Consider the following 21,863-nt stretch of genomic DNA (forward strand, 5'->3'; position numbering starts at 1 on the left):
CAATATTCTCCACAGCTAATTGCAGCCTATTAGATTACTTGAATTCCAAACTAAAGCGCCACCTGTCATGTTGACATGACATTTTCATTGTGCTTAACCTTCTGCATCTCAATTCTGTGGCCAGGATTTTCCTGCGGCGGGTTTAATGGCGGGTGGGGGTGGGGGTGGAGAACAATACGGCGGGAGCTAAAAATTCGGTTTCCCGCCGGTGTGAAATGACGGCGGGAATGTGCGCTCCAGCTTGTCACGGCAGGTCACCATTCCCGCCAGAGGCAGGCGTGACGTCATTTTATGTCCTATTAATGGAATGCGGATGAAGTCCTGAGTGGAATTAACACCCCCGTCCAATCATCCACATCGCCAGCGGGATATCATGTCCAGACCAACGTGGCATGGGCATGTCAGGACTCACCTGGAAGGTGGTCTGGGGCAGCTCATGGATATTGAAAGATAAAGGCCCCCAGAGACCATGGACCTTCTCACTGCAGAAGCTCCCAGGATGTGGATCTTCACTCTCAAGGAGCTCCCAGGATGTGGATCTTCACTCTCAAGGAGCTCCCAGGATGTGGATCTTCACTCTCAAGGAGCTCCCAGGATGTGGATCTTCAACTTGCAGGAGCAGATAGAAGGATAAAGTTCACAGAGACATGTCATTAACAGAGCTTGCTGGTGTCCTCAATACCTAACTCCCTTCCTCCAAACCTCCACCCCCGACAGCATCTGAGTTCTCTGTGTGGAAGGGTCAGGGACTCACAGTGGCCTCTCCACCTGCAGACTATATGGATTGTAGCGGGGCTATGAGACATACGTATGAACATATCAATTAGGGGTAGGAATAGACCACTCAGCCCATCAAGCCTGCTCTGCCTCTCAATAAGATCATGACTGATCCAATTGTAACCTCAACTCCACATTCCCGTCGACCTTCGATAACCTTTCACCCCCCTTTCTTATCAAGAAGCTATCTATCTCAGCCTTAAAAATATTCAGACTGCTTACACCACCTTTTGAGGAAGACGTTCAAAGACTCAAAACCTTCAGAGAAATAAATTCTCATCTCTGTCCTAAATGTGTGACCCCTTATTTTTAAACAGTTGCCCCTAGTTCTAGATTCTTCCAAAAAAGGAAATATCCTCTCCACATGGACCCTGTCAAGTCCCCTCAGGATTTTATATGTTTCAATCAAGGCACCTCTTACTCTTCTAAACTCCTGCAGATACAAGACTAACCTGTCCAACATATCCTCATAAGACAACTCACCCATTCCTGGTATTAGTTTATTAAACTTTCTCTGAATTGCTTCCAATGCATTTACACCTTTCCTTAAGTAAGGAGACCAATACTGTATACAGTATTCCTGATATGGTCTCCCCACTGTCCTGTATAACTATTTCGTATTCAATTCCCCTTGCAATAAATGATAATATTCTATTAGCTTTCCTAATTACTTGCAGTAGCTGCATACTAACCTTTTGCAATTCATGCACTAGGATACCCAGATCCCTCTGCATCTCAGAGCTCTGCGATCTCTCACCATTTAGCTTATATGCTTTTATATTTTTTCCTGGCATACTTTCCCACATTATACTCCATTTGCCAGGTCTTTGCCCATTCACTTAGTCTATCTATATCCCTCTGTAGCCTCCTTGTGTCCTCTTCACATCTTACTATCCTACCCATCTTTGTGTCATCAGCAAATTTAGCAACCATACCTTCAGTCCCTTCGTCCAAGTCATTTATATAAATTGTAAAAATTTGAGGCCCCAGCACTGATCCCTGTGGCACATCATTCATTACATCTTGCCAACCAGAAAAAGATCCATTTATGCCAACTCTTTGCTTCCTGTTAGCTAGCCAATCTTCTAGCCGTGCCAATATGTTATCGCCTATATCATGAGCTTTTATTTTTCGCAATAACCTCTGATGTGACACCTTATCAAATGCCTTCTGGAAATCTAAATACATTACATCCACTGGTTCCCCTTTATCCACAGCACATTACTTCTTCAAAGAACTGGTTAAACATGATTTCCCTTTCACAAAACTATGTTGACTCTGCCTGATTACCCTGAATTTTTCCAAGTGCCCCGCTATATCATCTTTAATAATAGCTTCTAACATTTTCCCTAACCGGCCTGTAGTTTCATGTTTTCTGTCTCCCTCCCTTTTTGAATAAAGAAGTTATGTTCGCTATGGGGCCTCTTAATTTAGCTAACAGTTCTTTGAGATCTGGACTAGCTTGAATTGACTTGAGAAAAAATTTGATGCGTAAATGCTTGCACACCTGTGCTAAGTCCAATTCATTGATATCTAGATAGGAACATAGGAACAAGAGTAGGCCATTCAGCCCCTTGAGCTTATTCTGTCATTCAGTTAAATTATGGCTGATCTGTATCTCAACTCTATTTACTCAGTTTTGTTCCATATCCTATAAGTAAAGTTTTCTGTAATTTAATAGGTTTGAATAAATAATTAAACTGTTGCATAATGAAATTCTAACTATGCTAAAATCTAATGATTCAAAATATCACAAGGTTTGAAATAAAATGCCTACAGGCACTAATATTTTTCACTTAAAAAGCATAGTTTTACTAACTTTTGGGGACTTAAATGATTAATACATAAGAAAACAATGTAATAGTCGATTTAGAAATAATATGGCCAACACCTTTTCTTCGAGCTCCTGCACCTCAAAATTCCCCACTATGCCCTGGCCCAGCAGTTACGGACGCAGATGTCACTGTTGCTCTGGAGAGTGCCAATGAACTAGCTCTCTTAAGGCCCTCTTTCCAGTGCCTTTCCACGAGGGTCCAGCAACCCCTGGTTACTGCAAGTACCAGGCTGCTGGAAGCTGGCTCCTCTAGGGCCATGTGTGCACATTGAAAAATTCACAGCCAGAGTGCATAACAGTACTTTGAGCATAGTGGATTAAACATCGCAGCAAAAGTCACGACTTAACCGTGAAAGAACAGACAAAGATCCATGTGCAGAAAAAGGAACACCAACTTTCAGTGGCAACACAAAATGGCACCACTTCAGGAATGCTTAACAATAGCTCTGAGCATCAGCAATATAGTGAAGGTAATTATTTGGGGCTAAATGGAGCAGGATACAGCAGAGGGCTTAGTCACTGACCCTTGACTCCCTCTATATATGGTGGAACAGGCTCCTGATAGGCCTTAGAGGGGCCAGTGTTTTTTTTGCGGGGAGCTGATGACAGGTAGTGTTTTTCTTTTGTGAATATTTTAGGTAGCAGCATTTTGTGTTTAATACCCCAAATCAAGCCTTAAACGTGAGATAATTCCAAGACCAATCCAAGGTTGACGCATTAATGGTCAAAATCCCACCCTAAACCTGTTTTTAATACTGATGGTGCTAGCAGGACATGCCACATCTTCCTAGCATGTGTCCAAACTTCCCATCCATCAGGTGTATAATGTTCTAAGTACAATGATGTGGGCCACATGGATTGTGCTCATTAAACCTCCTCTCCTGACTCCAGCCACAATAGCAGGCTGGAGCATAAGATCTAGGCAGCCACTCCCTGCTACTTAAGCCAGTGAAATTGTCTAGTGGATTTTTGGGCCTCACGTATGTAGCTTTATCATTGCATCGTCCTCATTATCACAGATTGGAGTTCCCAAGCAATGGCACAGGTATTTAATGTGTTTGTTTCCTGTTTTCTTGCAGACTGGTGGAAGTAAATGGGATCTGTGTACTCGATGCTTCAGAGGATGAGCTTATGTCATTACTTACAACCCCAAGTGCACAAATTCTGGCACTAAGAAATCCTCCTCCCTCTACCAAGGAACCTTAAACCATGCTGAAACTGAATGCTTACTAAAACCATACAAGGTGCTGTTAAACAAAAAAGGTGCAATTACATTTTATTGCAAAGATGCAAATAATATTTTCACTCTACATTGGACAGAGCTCATTGCAGTGAAATTTGTAATAATTCATAAGAAGGACAGTTGCCTCAGCAAATTACCGCAGCACATCACATATTGAAACCTAGGGCTGCATATTAGAGGGGGGTGCAGATGGCTGACCCCAAACCCCCCTACTTTTGGAATAAGTCAGCGAGAAGCCGACTCGCTCTATGCCATAACACGCTGCGGGTGGAGTAGATTGCCTGCTAGTATTCCCCCTTTCCCAACTTATGCATAAGAACATGGCTGATCTGATTGTAACCCCAACTCTAACGGTACAAGATTCCACAAAAGACAGGGATAAGGAGAAATTTTTTCCTCAGAGGGTCAGGAGTCTTTGGAGCACTCTTCCTCAAAAGGCAGTGGAAGCTGAGTCTTTGAAAATTTTTAAGGCAGAGCTAGATAGATTCTTGATTAACAAGGGGGTGAAAGCTTATCAGGGGTACCTGGGAATGTGGAGTTAAGGCTGCAATCAGATCAGTGATGATATTTTGAAGGAAGCTTGGTGGAGGAAGCTTGAGGGGCAGAGTGGCCCACTCCTGCTCCTAATTCATACATTCATATGTACTGGTTTAACAGGACAGGCTCCTTTGGTTTTACCAATCATTCCATTCAATAATGGCAAGTGCTGGAAGAACTCAAATATTAGAAGTAATTCAGTCTCATTTTTATATAACGCCAAAAATTGCTTTTGGAGAAACGCTAGGTCGGTTTATTGGTGACTAATTTGATATCTTTTAATTGACAGCAGTTTAGTACGTGACATTATTAAAAGCAGCTCAAAACTGCAAACACCATTGATCTACCAACAAAATATTGATTACAACACAAGTCAATGCTCGTGATCATAAACCATTTCTTGCAATATCATCAAATACTATACATAGTACCAGTTGGTATCAATTTCAAACGAAAGGGAAAAGTATGTACATGACTAATGTTAAGAATCCATGTATGATGACACGCTTGTCAAATTTAATTTAAGGCAATTTTAGAAAGGGACACAATTTGAAAATTAATTACATTACAAAATACAGTTTGGAGTAAATATCTTTGAAAAATTAGTCATCCGGAATCTTAGGTCAGATTTGTAGAATCTTGTGCATAAAAAAGTGTAAGATCAGGGTGTGTTGGTAACATATGGATTTAGTAAAGATAAAGTGCTGCAGTCTGACATCACTCGGAATGCATCTTCTTCTGAGCACTGCAGAGACAGAATGTTTAACAATTAGCACTGGAACACAGATTAACACAGTTCAGCTGCAAAATAGAGTTGTACAAATGAACCTAGCATCAATTCTTCCCTGAATCAATTTTTGTTTTAAAATAAAGATCCCCATCAATTCCCCTCTGTACTTTTGAAGTCTATGTATCCACCAAGGTGGAGGACATCATTTCTGGAGTTGGAACCTTTGATTCTCAATTCAGTCACCCAGTCATCGTCAGCACCAATTACATCAGGGTAAATGGGATTAGAGTACATGCACTCCAGTTGAATAGCTGGTACCACAAAGGTATGATGTACCAATGGCACTCCTTTGTATGACTCAATCCACCCAAATAGCATACAGCCAGACACGGATCGTTCTGTAGTCTAGTGTGTCAAAAGAATATCTCCTGTGCTAGGGCACATCACATAGTCTCACTGATGTTAAGTGGCACTAGTGGCAAATCTTGAGGCACCTGACAACTGGTGGGGGTGGGGGAGGGGCGGGGAACAGCAGACAGGCAGGCACACACGCAGCCTTTCATTTGTAGAGAGGTGAAAGGCTAGTGTACATCCCATTACTAGTCTAGGCAGCCCTTAAAAGTTGTGCTTTTTCCGCTAAGTGAGCAAACTATACCTGACATCCAAAAGGATGCAATTCCAAGCATATTGCAGCCTGAGAAGATGCGAAAACCATAAACGTTGCAAATGGAAGCCTACAGCAGCCAAAATTCTGAATGATTATTCTCTCAAAGAATTACAAGGGACACATGAGCAACATGCCCTTCCCAAAGAGAGTTAACCAAAGTAAAATTAGGAATTTTGACATAAATGACACACTAATCCTAGAGGGCTCAAAGCAAAATCACTATTGATAGCACGCTGGGATAAATACCATCTAAGAGAGACTAGGGAGGATATTTACCATTAAGCACAGATTGAGTTGAATCGCTGGGTACCGGGGAGGTACCCCAATAGGTTCAATGCAAGTCAAGTAATGTCCGTGTTTGAAAGGGGGAATAAAACAGATGCCTGTAATTACAAATCAATCTCATATCTATTCCATTAAAAATAATAAATTACCTTGGGAAATAACTCAGGATTATTTTTGTAATAACCCAGCAAACAATAGGCAACTTTAATTCATGGGGAAGATAAATTTCTGAGGAAATAATCTCAAGTAGACTAAAAAATGCCTTTTCAAGATTGTGAAATACCTCCTGGAAGGTTAGGGGCACTACCCAGTCATGAAAGGCTATGAGTTAAACTCAAAAATACTGTGGGAATTCAGGGCAAAAAATGGCAATAGATAAGAAACGGGTGGAGAGGGGAGTTATAGAAAATACTCTTTAAAAGAGTTAGGCCGAGGCAGAGCAAGTACGGAGGTGTTTAATTTTGGGGGCCTCCTCGGTAAATAACTAACCCAAACGCTGAAGAATGTGATCAAATTTGGTAATCACACCAACCGTAAGGGCAGTGCAATCAGTGCTGGAATTAGACTAAATTTCAACAAGCTAAATATATGGGTAGATGAAACTTCATGCAGACAAATGCAAGGTTTCGCATGTAGGACGGAAAAATCAAGCACCATGCATACTGCGTGTAGTTATAGAAATAGATAATGATAAAATAGTAAGGGACCCAGGAACTTCACCTCGACATGATGGGAAGGTTTACAAGCTCCCGTAACACCATGAGTGGCAGCAGTACGACTTCTTGACTGGCTGGGGGCGGTCCTACTAGTCGAAAGGTGGAAGGCAGATTGAAGGCAGTTCATTAGTCCTCCTGGTACAGGGGTTGTGAGCCAGGCCAAAGCTTGTGTGTGTAAAAATGCCTCTCATCACATAAACAAGACAAATCAGCGACAGAGTTCCAAATATAATGAATAACCTCACACTGCTGGATGGATGGCAAGATCTGATCAGAATTAAAAGTATTGCTCTGGCCAGTGGAAGAAATGGCTTGCCCCATGCTCCTAGGCACAGGAGATTAACAAACTAGGAGTCTTGGTGGAGTCTACACTAAACACGTCCAACCAATGGAGGGAAGCAATCAAGAAAAGCAGCAGAATGTTCAAATTCTGAGTGAGAACTGTTAAAAACAACTCAGGGACAATCACTGTCAGACTGTACAGTTCTCTGGTCAGGTCAAACCTCAAACCCTATGTCCAGTCTGGTCAGCAAGACACAGGGAGACATGCAAGCACTTGGAGGCAGTACGGAGAATGACCAGAAGTTTGGTGCCAAGATTTGGAGATATGAAGGCTAAAGACTCAAAAGTTTTCATTCTGCAAAGGCGGCATTTGAGGTGATCATATAAGAACATTAAATGGTATGGAAAAGTTAAATCCAGAATATTACTGTAAATTGAATGGTGGAAAAAGGTCACACTGACTTCAAACCAGTAAAATTTAGGAGTGAATGTCAGCAAGTCCTTCTTCAGGCACTGAGCAAGCAACACCTGAGATTGACTTCTGGAGTGGTTAAAGGCTTGTATGCATTCAACAACAATTTGTACTGGACTAATATGGACCAAATGGTCTTCCTGACCCGCTATCACCTAGTGGGATGTGAACTGTAATTCCAATGTCCTGTTTTGTGCACATACTCCGTAACAAAACTTACTGACTTCACAAAATTACATTAGGAGAAAAGGGCTGCAGAATAGACTTCCTAGGATCAGCAAAATGAGAAACATGCAAAAACAGAGAGTTTAAGGGTGAGGGTAGCAAAACATACGAATAACCTAATCTTGCATAAATTGACTGATTTCTGGGTTTTTACATCCAACGCTCTATCCAGTATTAAATGACCAGGACATTAAAAAAACAAGAAGCCACTTCTGGTGAAAATTGAGAAATGGTAGTTGTGCTAAAGGCTACTCAATCAGGCTTTTGTTGCCACAGTCTTTTGATAGTTATGAAATCATGAATACTTCTCTAAATCCACAGTTCAGTATGAATTGGAGTTGATGCAAGCCTAACCCTCCAAATGTTTCACCTCTCTCTTTGACTTGTATGCTCTGAGTAGATGAGCAATTCCACAGCACAGGAGCTCACTGTAAAAGCATTAGCTTACATCAACACCAGAATCCCCAAAGTCAATCCAAAATTAAGCAGGGCAAAGTGTTTAGTATGTCACCCAAAACTGTTTTTTGGAAACAAAGAGCACTTACTTGTATTTGATCAGCCGGCCTCCCTGAATGAGCTGCGCGGTTTCGTTAGTGAAGTGGCAGGCAAAAAGCAGCCAATTTCTGGGCTGTACCTTGTAGGCAAACCGCATGAAAAGCAGAGAGTAGCAGCACAACGCTGTGAAAGAGAAGGGGAGCTGGTCATTTTGTGTGTAAGGCACTGCATTACTAAATGTTTACGCTACATCCACCACACGATTGCTAGGCAAATGCTAAACCAATGGCGGATGGGTGAGCATGGGTTAGATCAAATCTCAACAGACCTATTTATTTGCATCACACTGAACAAATTGCAAGATAACGGTCAACTTAATTTTAAATCAGAGATAATCTATAAAAGGGGAGGTCAGAGGGGTTATCACAGATTAAATATTAGGTCATCAAAAGTTTTAAAACATCAATCTGCTCAAACACTTTCAGTTTACTGAATCCATGTAAACATATGTAAAATAGAGTGAACTGTTGTCAACAACTGAACAGTTCCCAGAATTCCTGTGAAAAGCTAAAAATGTGTGAAATAGAGAAATTTTAAAAGGATGAACAAGGGAAATTACAGCTGTATACAAATGCACTATGGAAGCAGATAGAGCTTCCATAACTTCTCATGCAATTAATCTATTGCAAACATTCGCACTTCCAGAAGACCATCAGTTATTGAACGGAAAACAATGCAGGAATCGCAGAAAAAAAAAACCTCAGGCTGGAGCAATATCCTAACAGTTACAGGAAAAATCTTTTAAAAAATCATGGTGAATGGTGAGAGATTTGATGATCTCATTGATTCCAGTTTGAAAGCCTTTGCCACATAGAATTCTTATGTACAATATTGTACATAAACTAATAACAATGCCTAAATAAATACTGTCAATGACATTTATCAATATGAATTGTTACTAAGTGGATATATGAGGAATTAGAAAGATGTTATTTTGCTGTTATATGGAGCATAAGCTCATGGCAAACTGTCAGAACTTGATTAGATAGGGAATAAATAATTATGTGGTATATTACACTGATTCAGTTAGGACAAAGATCAGCGTACCAGTATGTACTGATGATAAGATCTGGAGATCAGTAAACTTGGTAACACAAAGTTTAATTAGTTAAAGTTCCAATCAAACTATGGTGAATAAATAAATGAAATTGATCCTCACTCATGTTAAAAAGATATAGATAACTAAACTCCACCTTAATTACTTACGCAATCTAATATAGAGCACGTGGGTGGAAAAACACTGCAGGTCCTGACAAGGGACACACTGTTAAACAAGTTATTACACCATTTCCATTTATATATTGTATTGAACAGAGTCGTTGCTGCATAAGAACAATTTGCTTTAAATTTGAATTTTGTTTACATATCCACAGAATATTAGAGTGCTTGATGTGTGTCAAATGTTTACTTAAAAATAATATCGACACATCTAAGAGCTTGCACACGTAGCATCTCTTGATTACAAAGGGAATATTGGTAGGACATGTTAGAATACTTTGTCCAAGATCTCCCAATGAAGCAAAGCCACTATGGAGCGATATGGAACAGAACTGCCTCCTTAGAACAAAAATCACCACAAAATTAACCAGAGTAGTTTCCCCGCGCCTTCTAGTCATCAATTAGAGTGGATTTGGTAGTCATGGCACCAAACCAAAATCGCCCCGCAGAGAAACCACCATAGATCTTAAAGCAAGGAGAAAGCACAGACTGTAGAATTAGGACGCATTACATTCCTGAACATCCTTCCAGTTTTTCTAGCTTAAGTGTATGAGTTTGAACAGTTCAAGTCATGGATAGCTGCCTCAGAACCATTGATTCAGTTTTAAACAAGATACAAGTCAAACAGTTTTGAAACGCTCCCTGCCTTGTATTCCATGCAATGTCCCTACTTGAATATCGCTGCAGATTATGAATTTACCATTTTCAAACAAGTACCAAGGCTGAATGAGGGCTTTATTATAGAATCACTGCTGCACCATTTGCTCACCACACCGCATATAGTTTTAGGAAGCTTTGACTTACCAAATGTCATTCTGCCACTGATGATCTCTGGAGTTTTCTTCATATCACTAAAAGCAGCAATGGGCAGCCCCCAGTTAGCAACAGGACCCCAAAAGTGCTGCAAAACAAAAGGGAATCAAAATCAAATTAACATATTGCTTAGTTTCTCAATCATAAAAAAAATCACAAGCTCAAAAGAATAGCTTGTACTTTTTATAAAGCAATTCCTCATACATCTTAAAATTCTCACCCTTTCATTTACTGTTAATCATTTTGCCTGTTTGTTAACCCATTGAATTTTACTGTTAAAATATAACAGCTGACACAGGAGAGATGTTGCATCCTCTTAAATAGGTCTTATACTGACCCTTATAAAATGTAGGTTAGCTAGCATAGGGGTGAAAGGAACTTGGTGCAAGGTAGGACATGGACAGGGTTTTGGATGAGCTTCTGAAAAGGTAGGACATGAGACACTCAAAACCCTAGCCCACAGATTAGGAATAGTCAGGTCTAGAGCGAACAGAGGTATGGATGAGAGATAACTGATTTATGTCTCTGTGGGTTTAGTTAGCACTTGCCTAAAATTAGAATTAGACCAATCAGGAGAAAAATCTGGAAGCACCTCTTCACACAAAGGGTAGCAGAAATCTGAAACGCTTCCCCAAAAGCCTGCGAATGCTTGCTTACAACACTTAGATCGATTTTTGTTAGACAAGGGTGCAGGAAAAAGAGGGCTGAGGTGCAAATCCACCGTTTTAATTGAATGGTGGAATACCCTACTCTTGTTCCCATATGATTGCATTTCTCAGTATCCATGCTAGATTTAATCTGTAAAGTTCAGCGTTAGTTGACAAAGTGCATCACCCATTCAGTCGTCAGATGAGGTCATCCGCATCTCAAAATACAGCCCACAATGACCAATAGAAAAGACCGCTGTGTTACGGGGGTGCAGACAGGAAAGTGGAATCGAAATCACGACCAGGTTGGCCATGATCTCATTGAAAGGTGGAGCAGGCTCGAAGGGCAGAATGGCCTACTCCCGCTCCTAAATCTTCTAAATCTTATGTTCCTAGCCAGTAAGTTCAGATAAACATTTTTCAAAAGATTATATAGTTAAAACTTTTCTCCTTACCATGCAAATGTTTTATGTGGGGGGGGTGGTGGCGGCAGTGAAGAAGAGGAGGTATAACCCCTTATTTAACAGATTAAGGATATTAATTGACACCTGAGGAAAGTCGAATCGTAATTGAGAAAAATTACAACATTGTGATTGAAGTAATTAAGCAACGAATTTAAAATTTACTCGGGCTTACCGTGCTGATAAATGATCATCCAGTTTATATGGAGCAGAGAAATAAAAGAAAAAAAGACAATTAATTTTTGTAATGTAAAATGGTCAATAATATTGTAAATTCTATACATGATTCCATAATCCAAGCAGCCAGTCAAGGTTGTAGTTTGTGCATCTGAGGCAAGCTTCAATGCAACACACTGGAGATGACTGGATCTTATGACAGAGTCCCCAACATCCTTAAAGTTCACAGGTCATGCCACCTTATCCTAAGTTACTCACTCTGCCATCATTGGAGCCACCTTTAAAGGAGGACCGGCTTTGCTTAACAGACAGAAGTGTACAATCATAAAGAAATAAAAGTTAAGCCTGGTCTTTGCAAAAAATTTAAGCAAAACATTTTGGGAGTAACAGTCAAAAAGATTATACCCTGCACATCACCCCACCCTTACAATAGTATCATGTACACATCACATTATATTTTTCATGGTACCTAATCTATTCGCCCTCTTGGTTAGGTAGATGCAGATTATGTATAACCCCTGAGGATGCTTAAAGATCAAATCAATGCTCCATTTGCATGTGTCCCAAGTGTTAATACTAACTGACATTGGTTTGCAACTCAGGATAAATTTATTAATGAGGCAACAGCACCAAGCACAGCTTTGCGGCCTGGGATTTTCAGGGTTTGACTTTTTTTTGGCTTTGCTGCGTTCGGAAACTAAGCTCTGGGCAAATCTTTTTTTAAAGGCAATAATCAGGAAAATTGTCTTTGATTAAAAATAAATTAACAAATGCAAAATTGTGACATCTGCCCACTCAGTAATACGCTACTTTATTGGGTATTATTGGGCAAAGTTTGCATTTAGAACAATGATAATTATCTTGCTCTATTTAAGCAATGTAACACCCAAGTTATGTTGTTATTTTCCCCAAAATCATATTTCTTTCAGAAAAGTAATGAAATTAAGAAAATAGGATTACCAATATCCTGCAGCACTGAACACAGTAGCTATATTAAGAAGGTCAAGAAAACAAGACAACATTACCCACATGAAAACATAACAGGGTCAGGAGTGGGCCCATTCGGCCCTTCAAGCCTCCCCTGCCAGATAACATAGTCATGGCTGATCTTCCACCCTACCCAAGCCATGGTTGAAACGTTCAATGTTAATGGAACTGTATGTGGTTGGGTCCAGACATTGAAGGCTTAACAGTCAACTCACATGGCATGTACTGAATTGCCAGGAACACACACAATCTCGCAGATGACATCAACAGGCAGTCTGCCCCCAGCTATTACAGAAGTACAGACAGCTCAAGCTCAAGTTTCTGAATCTAAAATTAGATGCAGGCGCATAATTCTACACAGTTTATGCATCACCAGTTACTGTGATTCTGCTGCAAGCAGAATTAGGTGAGCATCTTTATTATCACTACTTAAAAATTCTAAATTGTAGCACAAGTTTTCAGCAAAATGTGAAAAAAGTGCATTTTTAAAATGTGTTAAAAACAGTTTAATGAAGTTCAACAATTAGTTATTTTAAAACCTGTATAGGACTGCATTTAAAAACAGGTCAAAATATTGAAACACTACCTGATAACCAAGTGGACATCACACAATAGTTTGGTAGGAATTTTGCTGTTTTGAAAGATCAACTATAAATCTGCATTTAAGAAAAGTTCTAGCATCAACATCCACCCATAAAATAAGAAAATGAATGAATATTGTTAACAAAATATTTTACACCTTAATCTTTCAACTGACATCAGATATATTTGAATACAAATGTCATGGATGATCAATTTGAATTGCATTAAAAATCTTAGGCCTGCCAGCATTGACTGTCTACTTTTTCCATTATATGGTAAGTTCTTACATCCAGGTTTAGGATGGAAGTCACCAATGTAAACTTGACATGGTGTATCTGAAACATCCCACAGTCCCAGTGGGCACCGGTACTAATAACAGAAATATTAAAAATTCACACAAAACGGATGACTTTAACTGGGGTTCGAGTTACGTTTGCTCATCTTGGCTCAGTCGTCCCTCACCTCTGTGACACTGCACATGGCGAGTTGAAGAATATGGGTCCCTCTTACTTGTCATGTTGCTCTTTCTCCTCCAGTTCTGCCTTCTCCTCCTTTTAACTTGTTTTGCCCACTTCATGCACCATATAGCATCTCACATATACCAAGCATGCTAGAAATTGTTACTGTTTCAATGATATCTGGATTTTCTTCCATAAATGTTCACCTGAAGACCAATTGCTTCTCGAGTTCTTTCTGTTACAAATATTTTTCAGTTGACTGCCAAAATACAATATCACAACACTGTTTTGAAACATGCCCAATGTGTTATTGGTAAATAAGGTTGTGTAATGATCAAGGGGACAAATGATTTAATTTCACGTGCAAAAAAAAGGTCATCGAGTTTTTAGTTGGATGTTGGCAAGGTACTGAACAACACACAAGACAAAATGAGGATCATTTACAACTTAAGTTACTGTACTGCAGAATTTTGTGGCACTGGTTCAGGTGTCATATGACAAGGCATCCTGTTCAGATTTTCCCCCCACTCGCTGCTGTCAGTCACATTGTATTTTCTTAGAAGTATATCCAACTCCCATCAGCCCTCACCAAACAAGATGCCATAAACCACATTCCACCCCTGTTCATCATGGTGTTTCATAGACAGCTTTCATAGCATGATCCTGACTACATTTCTGGCAACAAATAACTAAAGTCATCAACTCTTAAAATTGAACAAAATTATTTATTAAAAGCAAGGAAACTTCAACAACCTCTCCTAAGCTCTCCATAAAGATGGCATCTTAGGCAGTCACATTTCTTTATTAGATTATTTTCCTATTTAGGTTATTTCTCACACTGCATTCATTCAGGTTTGGATTTTAACAAATTAATTTCATGGAAAGTTTCAGGAACAGATCAAGAGAATTGATTATGCTCCAATTTGTATTAGAAACTAGAACAATTTTCCTGGGATTTCACTGCAGTCCAAATGCTATCATCATGGTAATCTTACACATTGTTTGAATTTGTTGTTGGATGCACTCTTCCAACTCAAACAAACAATCAAAAGTCTGCATTAGTTTGATGGAAAACATCTTGGGAAGTGCAGACTACACAATTCAAAGTCAGCCGATTCAAATTACCTGGATACATTTGTTACGCATTAAGTTACCATTCTGATGTGTTATTTACACCATTTAATTCAAATTCATGGGTAATTCAACTTACATCACACACAAAAATACTTTAAACCACTAGGAATAGATTAAATGGTGCGAAGGTTGTTTGTAAATTTCAAAGAAGTAGAGAGCAGTAGAGAGTAGAGCCTCTATAATCTTGTATAATGGAGTATCATCCATCGCCATTGCACATGATCAAGTGGTGTAGCACATATCATGTAGGCACAAGAATGGAGGTACAATACTAAAGATATAAATGGAATTTAATGTTTGCCTTGTGCACTTGATTTACAAATATTATTGCCAGTATAATTTATCCTACAAAAATGTGATAGATAATTGGAAAGGAAGATAAGTACTGTGCAGATAGAGGCTTCACTACAGTTTTATAACTAATAAATCTTCTGACAATTTGCCAGGAAGGCTAGGTCCTCAGAACATGGTGAGGTGATGTGGCCACTCACAGCCAGACTCTGTTCATACATTAGTTAAGGGATCTATCTCTGTGTATTCAAACTTTAAAAAATTATAGAATAATCCACTCAAAACTCTTCAAAGTTCCCAGGAAATAATTTTCTTTCAGAATGACTGCTGATGGTGTCTTTCTAATGTGAGAAATTTTCAATAGATAGAATTTCAGATGGAGGGGTAAAATGGATTCATTCACAATCAGCACCCTTAAAACACATGTGAATGAAAAAAATATTAATGCTGTTTCTATTATTTTTCCTATCTGGAGTGTATATTTTTTTCTACAGAGTCCTAATTATTATCTACAGAGAAAACTAACCAGGGTGCAACTGAAGTAGCTCTAAGAAGTTGTGAAGAATTTACATTTATTTTTGACATTGAAAGGTTACTGAAATTAAAACTGTTAACCAGAGGACAACTTAAGAGAAGAGTTTCCAATGGACAAGTCCTTGGTGTCACAACAGTTGGAACACAGGTTTAACAAGATCTCGCAGTTAAAAATGGCAATAAAGAAAAAGATGCTAGGAGTCCATTGTCAGTAGCTTACAGCACAAAAACAATGATACAGTAGGGCATAAAAAGGCTTTCATTAAAGGAAAATTCTTCGAGTGGTCCCACAGTAACTTCAAAGTCCCAAACTGTTTTAATATTGTAGAATTTCAGTTTTTTTTAATTCACTAAATCAATTTAACACTTAAAATATATTCAATTCAGTTTTCAGCACCATTTTAAAGACAGCAAATGCCCAGAAAGCACCAATAAATGTACCTCTCAAAGTCACTGTACTAAAGAAGAGGAGACTGAATCACACTTTCAAAAATATAAAGGGATCAGTTAAAATTGCACCATTGAGCTCACACAACTATATTCGGAGAACTGTACAAAAGGCTATTACTGTGACTCAACAACAGGATTATGCACAAAACAAGAACAGAGATGGGCTGAGTGACTAAGTACTGGAAAAGAAGGAATGAAAGCCGAGCACTAACAGGTAAAATCAGCTTTCACAAACGTTTTCTATATTAAAAATTATTGGATACATGGACTTCCTGAAGTCATTTCCCGATGCTTCACTCTCCAAACTTGCTAATGACATGGAACATCAGAATTCTGTGCTAACAAAGTAAAAGCTACACATTATGTTCTCTTTGACAAAACATCAAGACTCCTTGGAAGCATCAATCAGGTTTGTGAATCGAGGACAGTGTCAAACCTTCAGAAGGTACACTGGTCCTCCTGGGCATTTTTAAAATCTATCTTACGTCATTTTAATCACAGAAGGGAGCTTGGAGCACTGTCTGTATTCCGGTACAGACAAGACTCTTCTAGACGCAGTTAAAGTTCTAGCAGAAGCTGAGCAGGAAGGATTCTACCTGGCTGGAACTGAAAACTGTAGCTACCGAGTAACATCGTAAATGGACTCTACTGTAATTATTCCCCAGGGAACACTCCACTTAAACTGTACTATTCATCAGTTACAACCTGGCAAGTGGGATAAATTCAGACATATTTGGAGCAGAATGGCAATGATGAATATACTACAGGGGAAGAAGTCAGAACAAGTGACAGTACAGAACTGGTGAATGCTGTGGATTCTTTACATAACAAATTGTTCTGAGCAAAAATTCAGCTCTTGAAATGTTTTGACTTTCCAGAACTGAAATCTAAAAGCCTTTAATTCAGACATCCTACCGGAGGATGACATTAAATAGAATGTAAAGCACAGAAACAGGCCATTCAGCCTCACTGATCCTTGCTGGTATTTTAAGTTCCACATAAGCCTCCTCACACCGCTCTTTATCTCACTCCTTCAACACATCTAGCTATTCCTTTCTCCCTTGTATTTATTCCATTTCTTTTGAAATGAATCAGTGCTATTCTCAAACTATTCCTCGTGGTACCAAGTTCCATATTCTCACCACTCTCTGGGGAAGGAGGTTTCTCCTGAACTCCCTCTTGGATTTATTAATGACTGTGTTATATTTATGGCACTAGTTCTGGTTGCCACCACAGATAGAAACACCTTCTTTATGTCTACCCTATCAACATTTTTCATAATCTCAATGACCTTTATCGGGTCGTTCTCCTCCTCCCTCCCTCCCTCCTTCCTCCCTCCTCCCTCCTTCCCACCCCCCTTATGATGGCATAAGGCAATATGGTGACGTGAGCAGCTTAAAATGCACTGGAAAAAAAACGTGTTTGCAATGCGATCAATGCATTGTGGAATAAAATCTTGTGTATTTCTTTAGTAGTTTTAAAGTTGCACAATATAAATCATTGAACAGCCTAAAATAATAAACTTATTTTCATTGTGGATATGCTTTGCACAAAAAGAATAATCTGAGTTGGGATGAATAAGGGAAAATAATCCTGCCTGGAGGTATTTAGGTTAGCAATAAGGTTCTTGCCGCAGAGACAAAAGGTCATGGGCTCATGTTCAACTCCAGGACACGGAGTAGGTTACCTAAGCTGACACTTTAAGAGGGAACATTCAGGGAATACGGAGTTCTCAGAAGTGTCATCCTTCAGACCAGACATTCCTTACAAAAGATTTTTGTGGCACTCTTAGGACATAAAAAAACAAAGGCAAGAGGAGATCTCCTGGTGCCCTAGCCAAGATTTATCCCTTAGTCACCATTACCAAAAGTATAAATAAAAACAGAAAGTGCTGGAAAAACCTCAGCAGGTCTGGCAGCATCTGTGGAGAGAGAAACAGAGTTAATGTTGAGCCCATATGATTCTTCTTCAGAGCTCTGATGTTAATGCGCTGAAGAGTCACACGAACGCGAAACGTTAACTCTGTTTCTCTCTCCACAGATGCTGCCAGATCTGCTAAGTTTTGCCAGCATTTTGTTTTTATTTCAGGTTTCTAGCATCTGCCCTATTTTGCTTTTTATCGTCAAAATCATATTTGATTCATTGCAATTTATGGGAGCTTGCTGTGCATGAACTTGGCTTTTATATTTGTCTACAAAACAGAGAAACAGTGAATGTCCAAACAACTTTTTGGGACATCCTGGGTGTTGGGGGGGGGGGGGGGGGGGGGGGGGGGGGGGGGGCAGGCAGTGAAATGTTCCTGGGCTCCAGAGGATCCTCTTGCTCTATATTAAAACCTGCAAACAAGAGTTAATATTTGTACAAAGTTCAGAAAATTCCTAAAGTGATCTACCAATTCCAGAACCAGTTACCCCCAGCATGTCCAGAGCAATCAAGGCAACTCAGAAGTTTGACTCTGTTCCATCCTGTAAGATACAGGTCAGGAAGGTACCAATGTAGCCCTATTCTTTAAATAATTCGGATCCTCAATGAAGTATTTAAATGATGCAATTTATATATACTTCAGTACTTAGAATGTAAGAATGGTGTATTGGCTTGTAATTTTAATATAATTTTACCCTTTTGATATCCTGTTCACTCTTCTGTTACCTGCTGAATTTGTTTCTCTATTTTTGTTACGACTGTTATATGTTTTAAACCTGGTTGCTTCACCTATATATGAATTTGCCTATGTAAGCTGCACTGCTATTTAGCCTTTGAGCCATGGATGTTTTTCTTCAATAAAACTTCATTACTATTACATCATTTTGAAGAAGAGCTCAAACTGTGACTGTGGCCACCCAAGTCAGACCACCATCCAAATACTGAACTTCAGCCCAGAGAGATCCAATCCTGGTAGGGAAAATCCCAAGATTTGCTATAAGTATATCAATGGGAAGAGGATAACCAGGGAAAGAGTAGGGCCCATAAGGGACCAAGGGGGCAATCTATGGGTGGAGCCAGAGGACATCGCTAGAGTGCTGAATGAATACTTCACATCCATCTTCACCCAAGAGAATGAGGATGAAGATATCAAACTCAGGGAGAGAACCTGTGAGGTTCTTAAGCAAATTGATATAGGGAGTGACAAGGTATCGGAGGTGTTGGCAGGCTTAAAAGTGGTCAAATTTCTAGGTCCAGATGATTTGTGTCCCAGACAGCTGAGGGAGGCAAGGGAGGAGATCACAGGGGCTATGACCCAAATTTTTAATTCCTCTCTGGCCACAAGGGGAGGTGACAGAGGTGTGGAGAACAACTAACGTGGTTCCACTATTTAAGAAGGGTTGTAGAGATAAGCCAGGGAACTACAGGCTAGTGAGTCTCATGTCAGTGGTAGGGAAACTATTGGAGAAAATTCTGAAGGAAAGAATCTATCTCCACTTGGAGAGGCAAAGTTTGATCAGGGATAGTCAGCATGGCTTTGTCAGAGGGAGGTCATGCCCAACAAATTTGATTAAATTTTTTGAGGAGGTGACCAGGTGTGTAGATGAGGGTAATGCAGTTGATGTAGTTTATATAGATTTCAGCAAAGTCTTTGACAAGGTCCCACATGGGAGACTTATAAAGAAGGCAAATGCACATGGGATACAGGGTAATTTGATAAGGTGGATTCAAAATTGGCTTAGTTGTAGGAGACAGAGGGTGATGACAGAAGGATGATTTAGTGACTGGAAGCCAGTGTCCAGTGGCGTACCACAGGGATCTGTGCTGGGTCCCCTATTATTTGTCATTTATATAAACAACATAGGTGACTATGTGGGGGGTAGGATTAGTAAGTGTGCGGATGACACAAAGATTGGCCAGGTGGTTAACAGTGAGGTTGAATGTCTTGGGCTACGAGAAGAATTAGACGGGACGGTCAAATGGGCAAATAACTGGCAGATGGAATTTAACCCTGAAAAGTGTGAGATGATACACTTTGGAAGGAATAATTTGACAATGAAGTTTTCAATGAACGGCATGACACTAGGAAGTTCTGAGGAACAAAGGGACTTTGGCTTGTGTGTCCATAGATCTCTGAAGGCAGAGGGGCATGTAGGTAGGGTGATGAAAAAGGCATATGGGACACACCTTTATCAATCAAGGCATAGATTACAAAAGTAGAGAGGTCATGTTGGAGTTGTATAGAACCTTGGTGAGGCCACAGCTAGAGTAGTGTGTGCAGTTCTGGTCGCCACATTATAGGAAGGATGTGATTGCACTGGAGGGGGTGCAGAGGAGATTCACCAGGATGTTGCCTGGGATGAAACATTTAAGTTATGAAGAGAGGTTGGATAAACTTGGGTTGTTTTCGTTGGAGCAGAGAAAACTGAGGGGTGACCTGATTGAGGTGTACAAGATTATGAGGGGCATGGGCAAAGTGGAAAGGGAACAGCTGTTCCCCTTAGTTGAAGGGTCAGTCACAAGGGGACATAAGTTCAAGGTGAGGGTCAGGAGGTTTAGGGGGGATGTGAGGAAAAACATTTTTACCCAGAGGGTGGTGACAGTCTGGAATGCTCTGCCTGGGAGGGTGGTGGAGGCGGGTTGCCTCACATCCTTTAAAATAAGTACCTGGATGAGCACTTGGCACATCATAACATTCAAGGCTATGGGCCAATTGCTGGTAAATAGGATTAGGTAGGTAGGTAGGTCAGGTGTTTCTCACGTGTCTTGCAGACTCGACAGGCCAAAGGGCCTCTTCTGCGCTGTGTGATTCTGTGATGGCATCACAAACATTCACAGTGTCAGCTGAGGCTGTTGAATGGATTGTTAACCTCAACATCAAACTATAACTGCTTCTCCAGCTGCATGAGTAATGAAATAATAATTTGCTTGGTAGTACAGAACTTGAATATTGCTGAAAAGAGAGATAGACTCAGAGTTATACAGCACAGAAACAGGCCCTGTGTGCCGGCTATCAAGCACCTATCTATTCTAATCCCATCTTCCAGCACTTGGTCCATAGCCCTGTTGTTATCAGCTTGTTATCAGGACAGACACACGAATGCCAAATTTCAGAGAAACAGTTTGTACAACAGGAGATCAGGTTGCTGATTTGTCAATGATGATCAATAATTAAACCAATGACCTTTATGCAGAGACAGGAGGACATGAAGCAAGGACATGGCTTAAGAGAGAGGGGGAAAGGGGGGAAAGAGGGGAGGGGGGTGGTTACAGACAGGGACAGGGACAGGGACCGGGACCGGGACCGGGACCGGGACCGAGACCGAGTCTCCTCTCAACCCCCCTCTTCCCCCCCCCCCCCCCGGTTAGGGATGACTGGGCCTCTTACTGTCCGGGGGCGGGAGGCTGAGGCCGGTAATGCTCACTCACCTCATGAGATAGTCGCGGAAATCCTTGCTCCTGAGGTAGTCTAAGGCCCTACGGGCCAAAGTCCCGGCCATGGCAGCGACCCTGAGGCGCGGACGGAGAACAGGGGTATCCGGGCGCTTCTGAAGGACAAACAAACCTCTTTACCGGCCTCCCTCTCCGAGCATGCCGGGATAGCCGGGCCGCCCTTGGAGGACCACAGACATCTCAGCTCGTTGATTGGCCGCTCCCAAACCCACAAACAGCCAATAGGGGTTCAAATACAAGGGGGCACGGCAGTGTAGGACTGGTGACGCGAATGGGGGGAGAGGAGCGGGGTCAGAAGAGCCAATGCGCCTGCGCGAGACGTATCGTTGCCGGCAACCGGGCGACGTAACGTGCAAGACGCTTGGGGTGGGGTAGGGTATGGTGGGGTGTTGGATGGGGGTGGGAGGTAAAT

General features: G+C 40.6%; 1 protein-coding gene across 2 annotated transcripts; it reads right to left on the reverse strand.

Moving 5' to 3' along the window:
- Positions 1–3,870: 3,870 nt before the first annotated feature.
- On the reverse strand, positions 3,871–21,628 carry mpc1 (mitochondrial pyruvate carrier 1). 2 transcript variants are annotated; one of them, XM_041182288.1, is made up of 5 exons: positions 21,428–21,627; positions 11,638–11,641; positions 10,346–10,442; positions 8,314–8,446; positions 3,871–5,136 (listed from the first exon to the last, which is right to left on the reverse strand). In XM_041182288.1, exons 1-5 carry the CDS (start codon positions 21,496–21,498, stop codon positions 5,109–5,111), a joined length of 333 nt encoding a protein of 110 aa, XP_041038222.1. In that variant the 5' UTR covers positions 21,499–21,627; the 3' UTR covers positions 3,871–5,108. The 2 variants fall into 2 exon arrangements, with proteins under 2 accessions (XP_041038222.1, XP_041038228.1); XM_041182294.1 differs by lacking the exon at positions 3,871–5,136 and having other exon boundaries at positions 8,310–8,446; positions 21,428–21,628.
- Between the last annotated feature and the right edge of the window lie 235 nt (positions 21,629–21,863).

The sequence above is a fragment of the Carcharodon carcharias genome, chromosome 2 (genome assembly GCF_017639515.1).
Source record: "Carcharodon carcharias isolate sCarCar2 chromosome 2, sCarCar2.pri, whole genome shotgun sequence".
In the NCBI taxonomy this organism is placed as follows: domain Eukaryota; kingdom Metazoa; phylum Chordata; class Chondrichthyes; order Lamniformes; family Lamnidae; genus Carcharodon; species Carcharodon carcharias.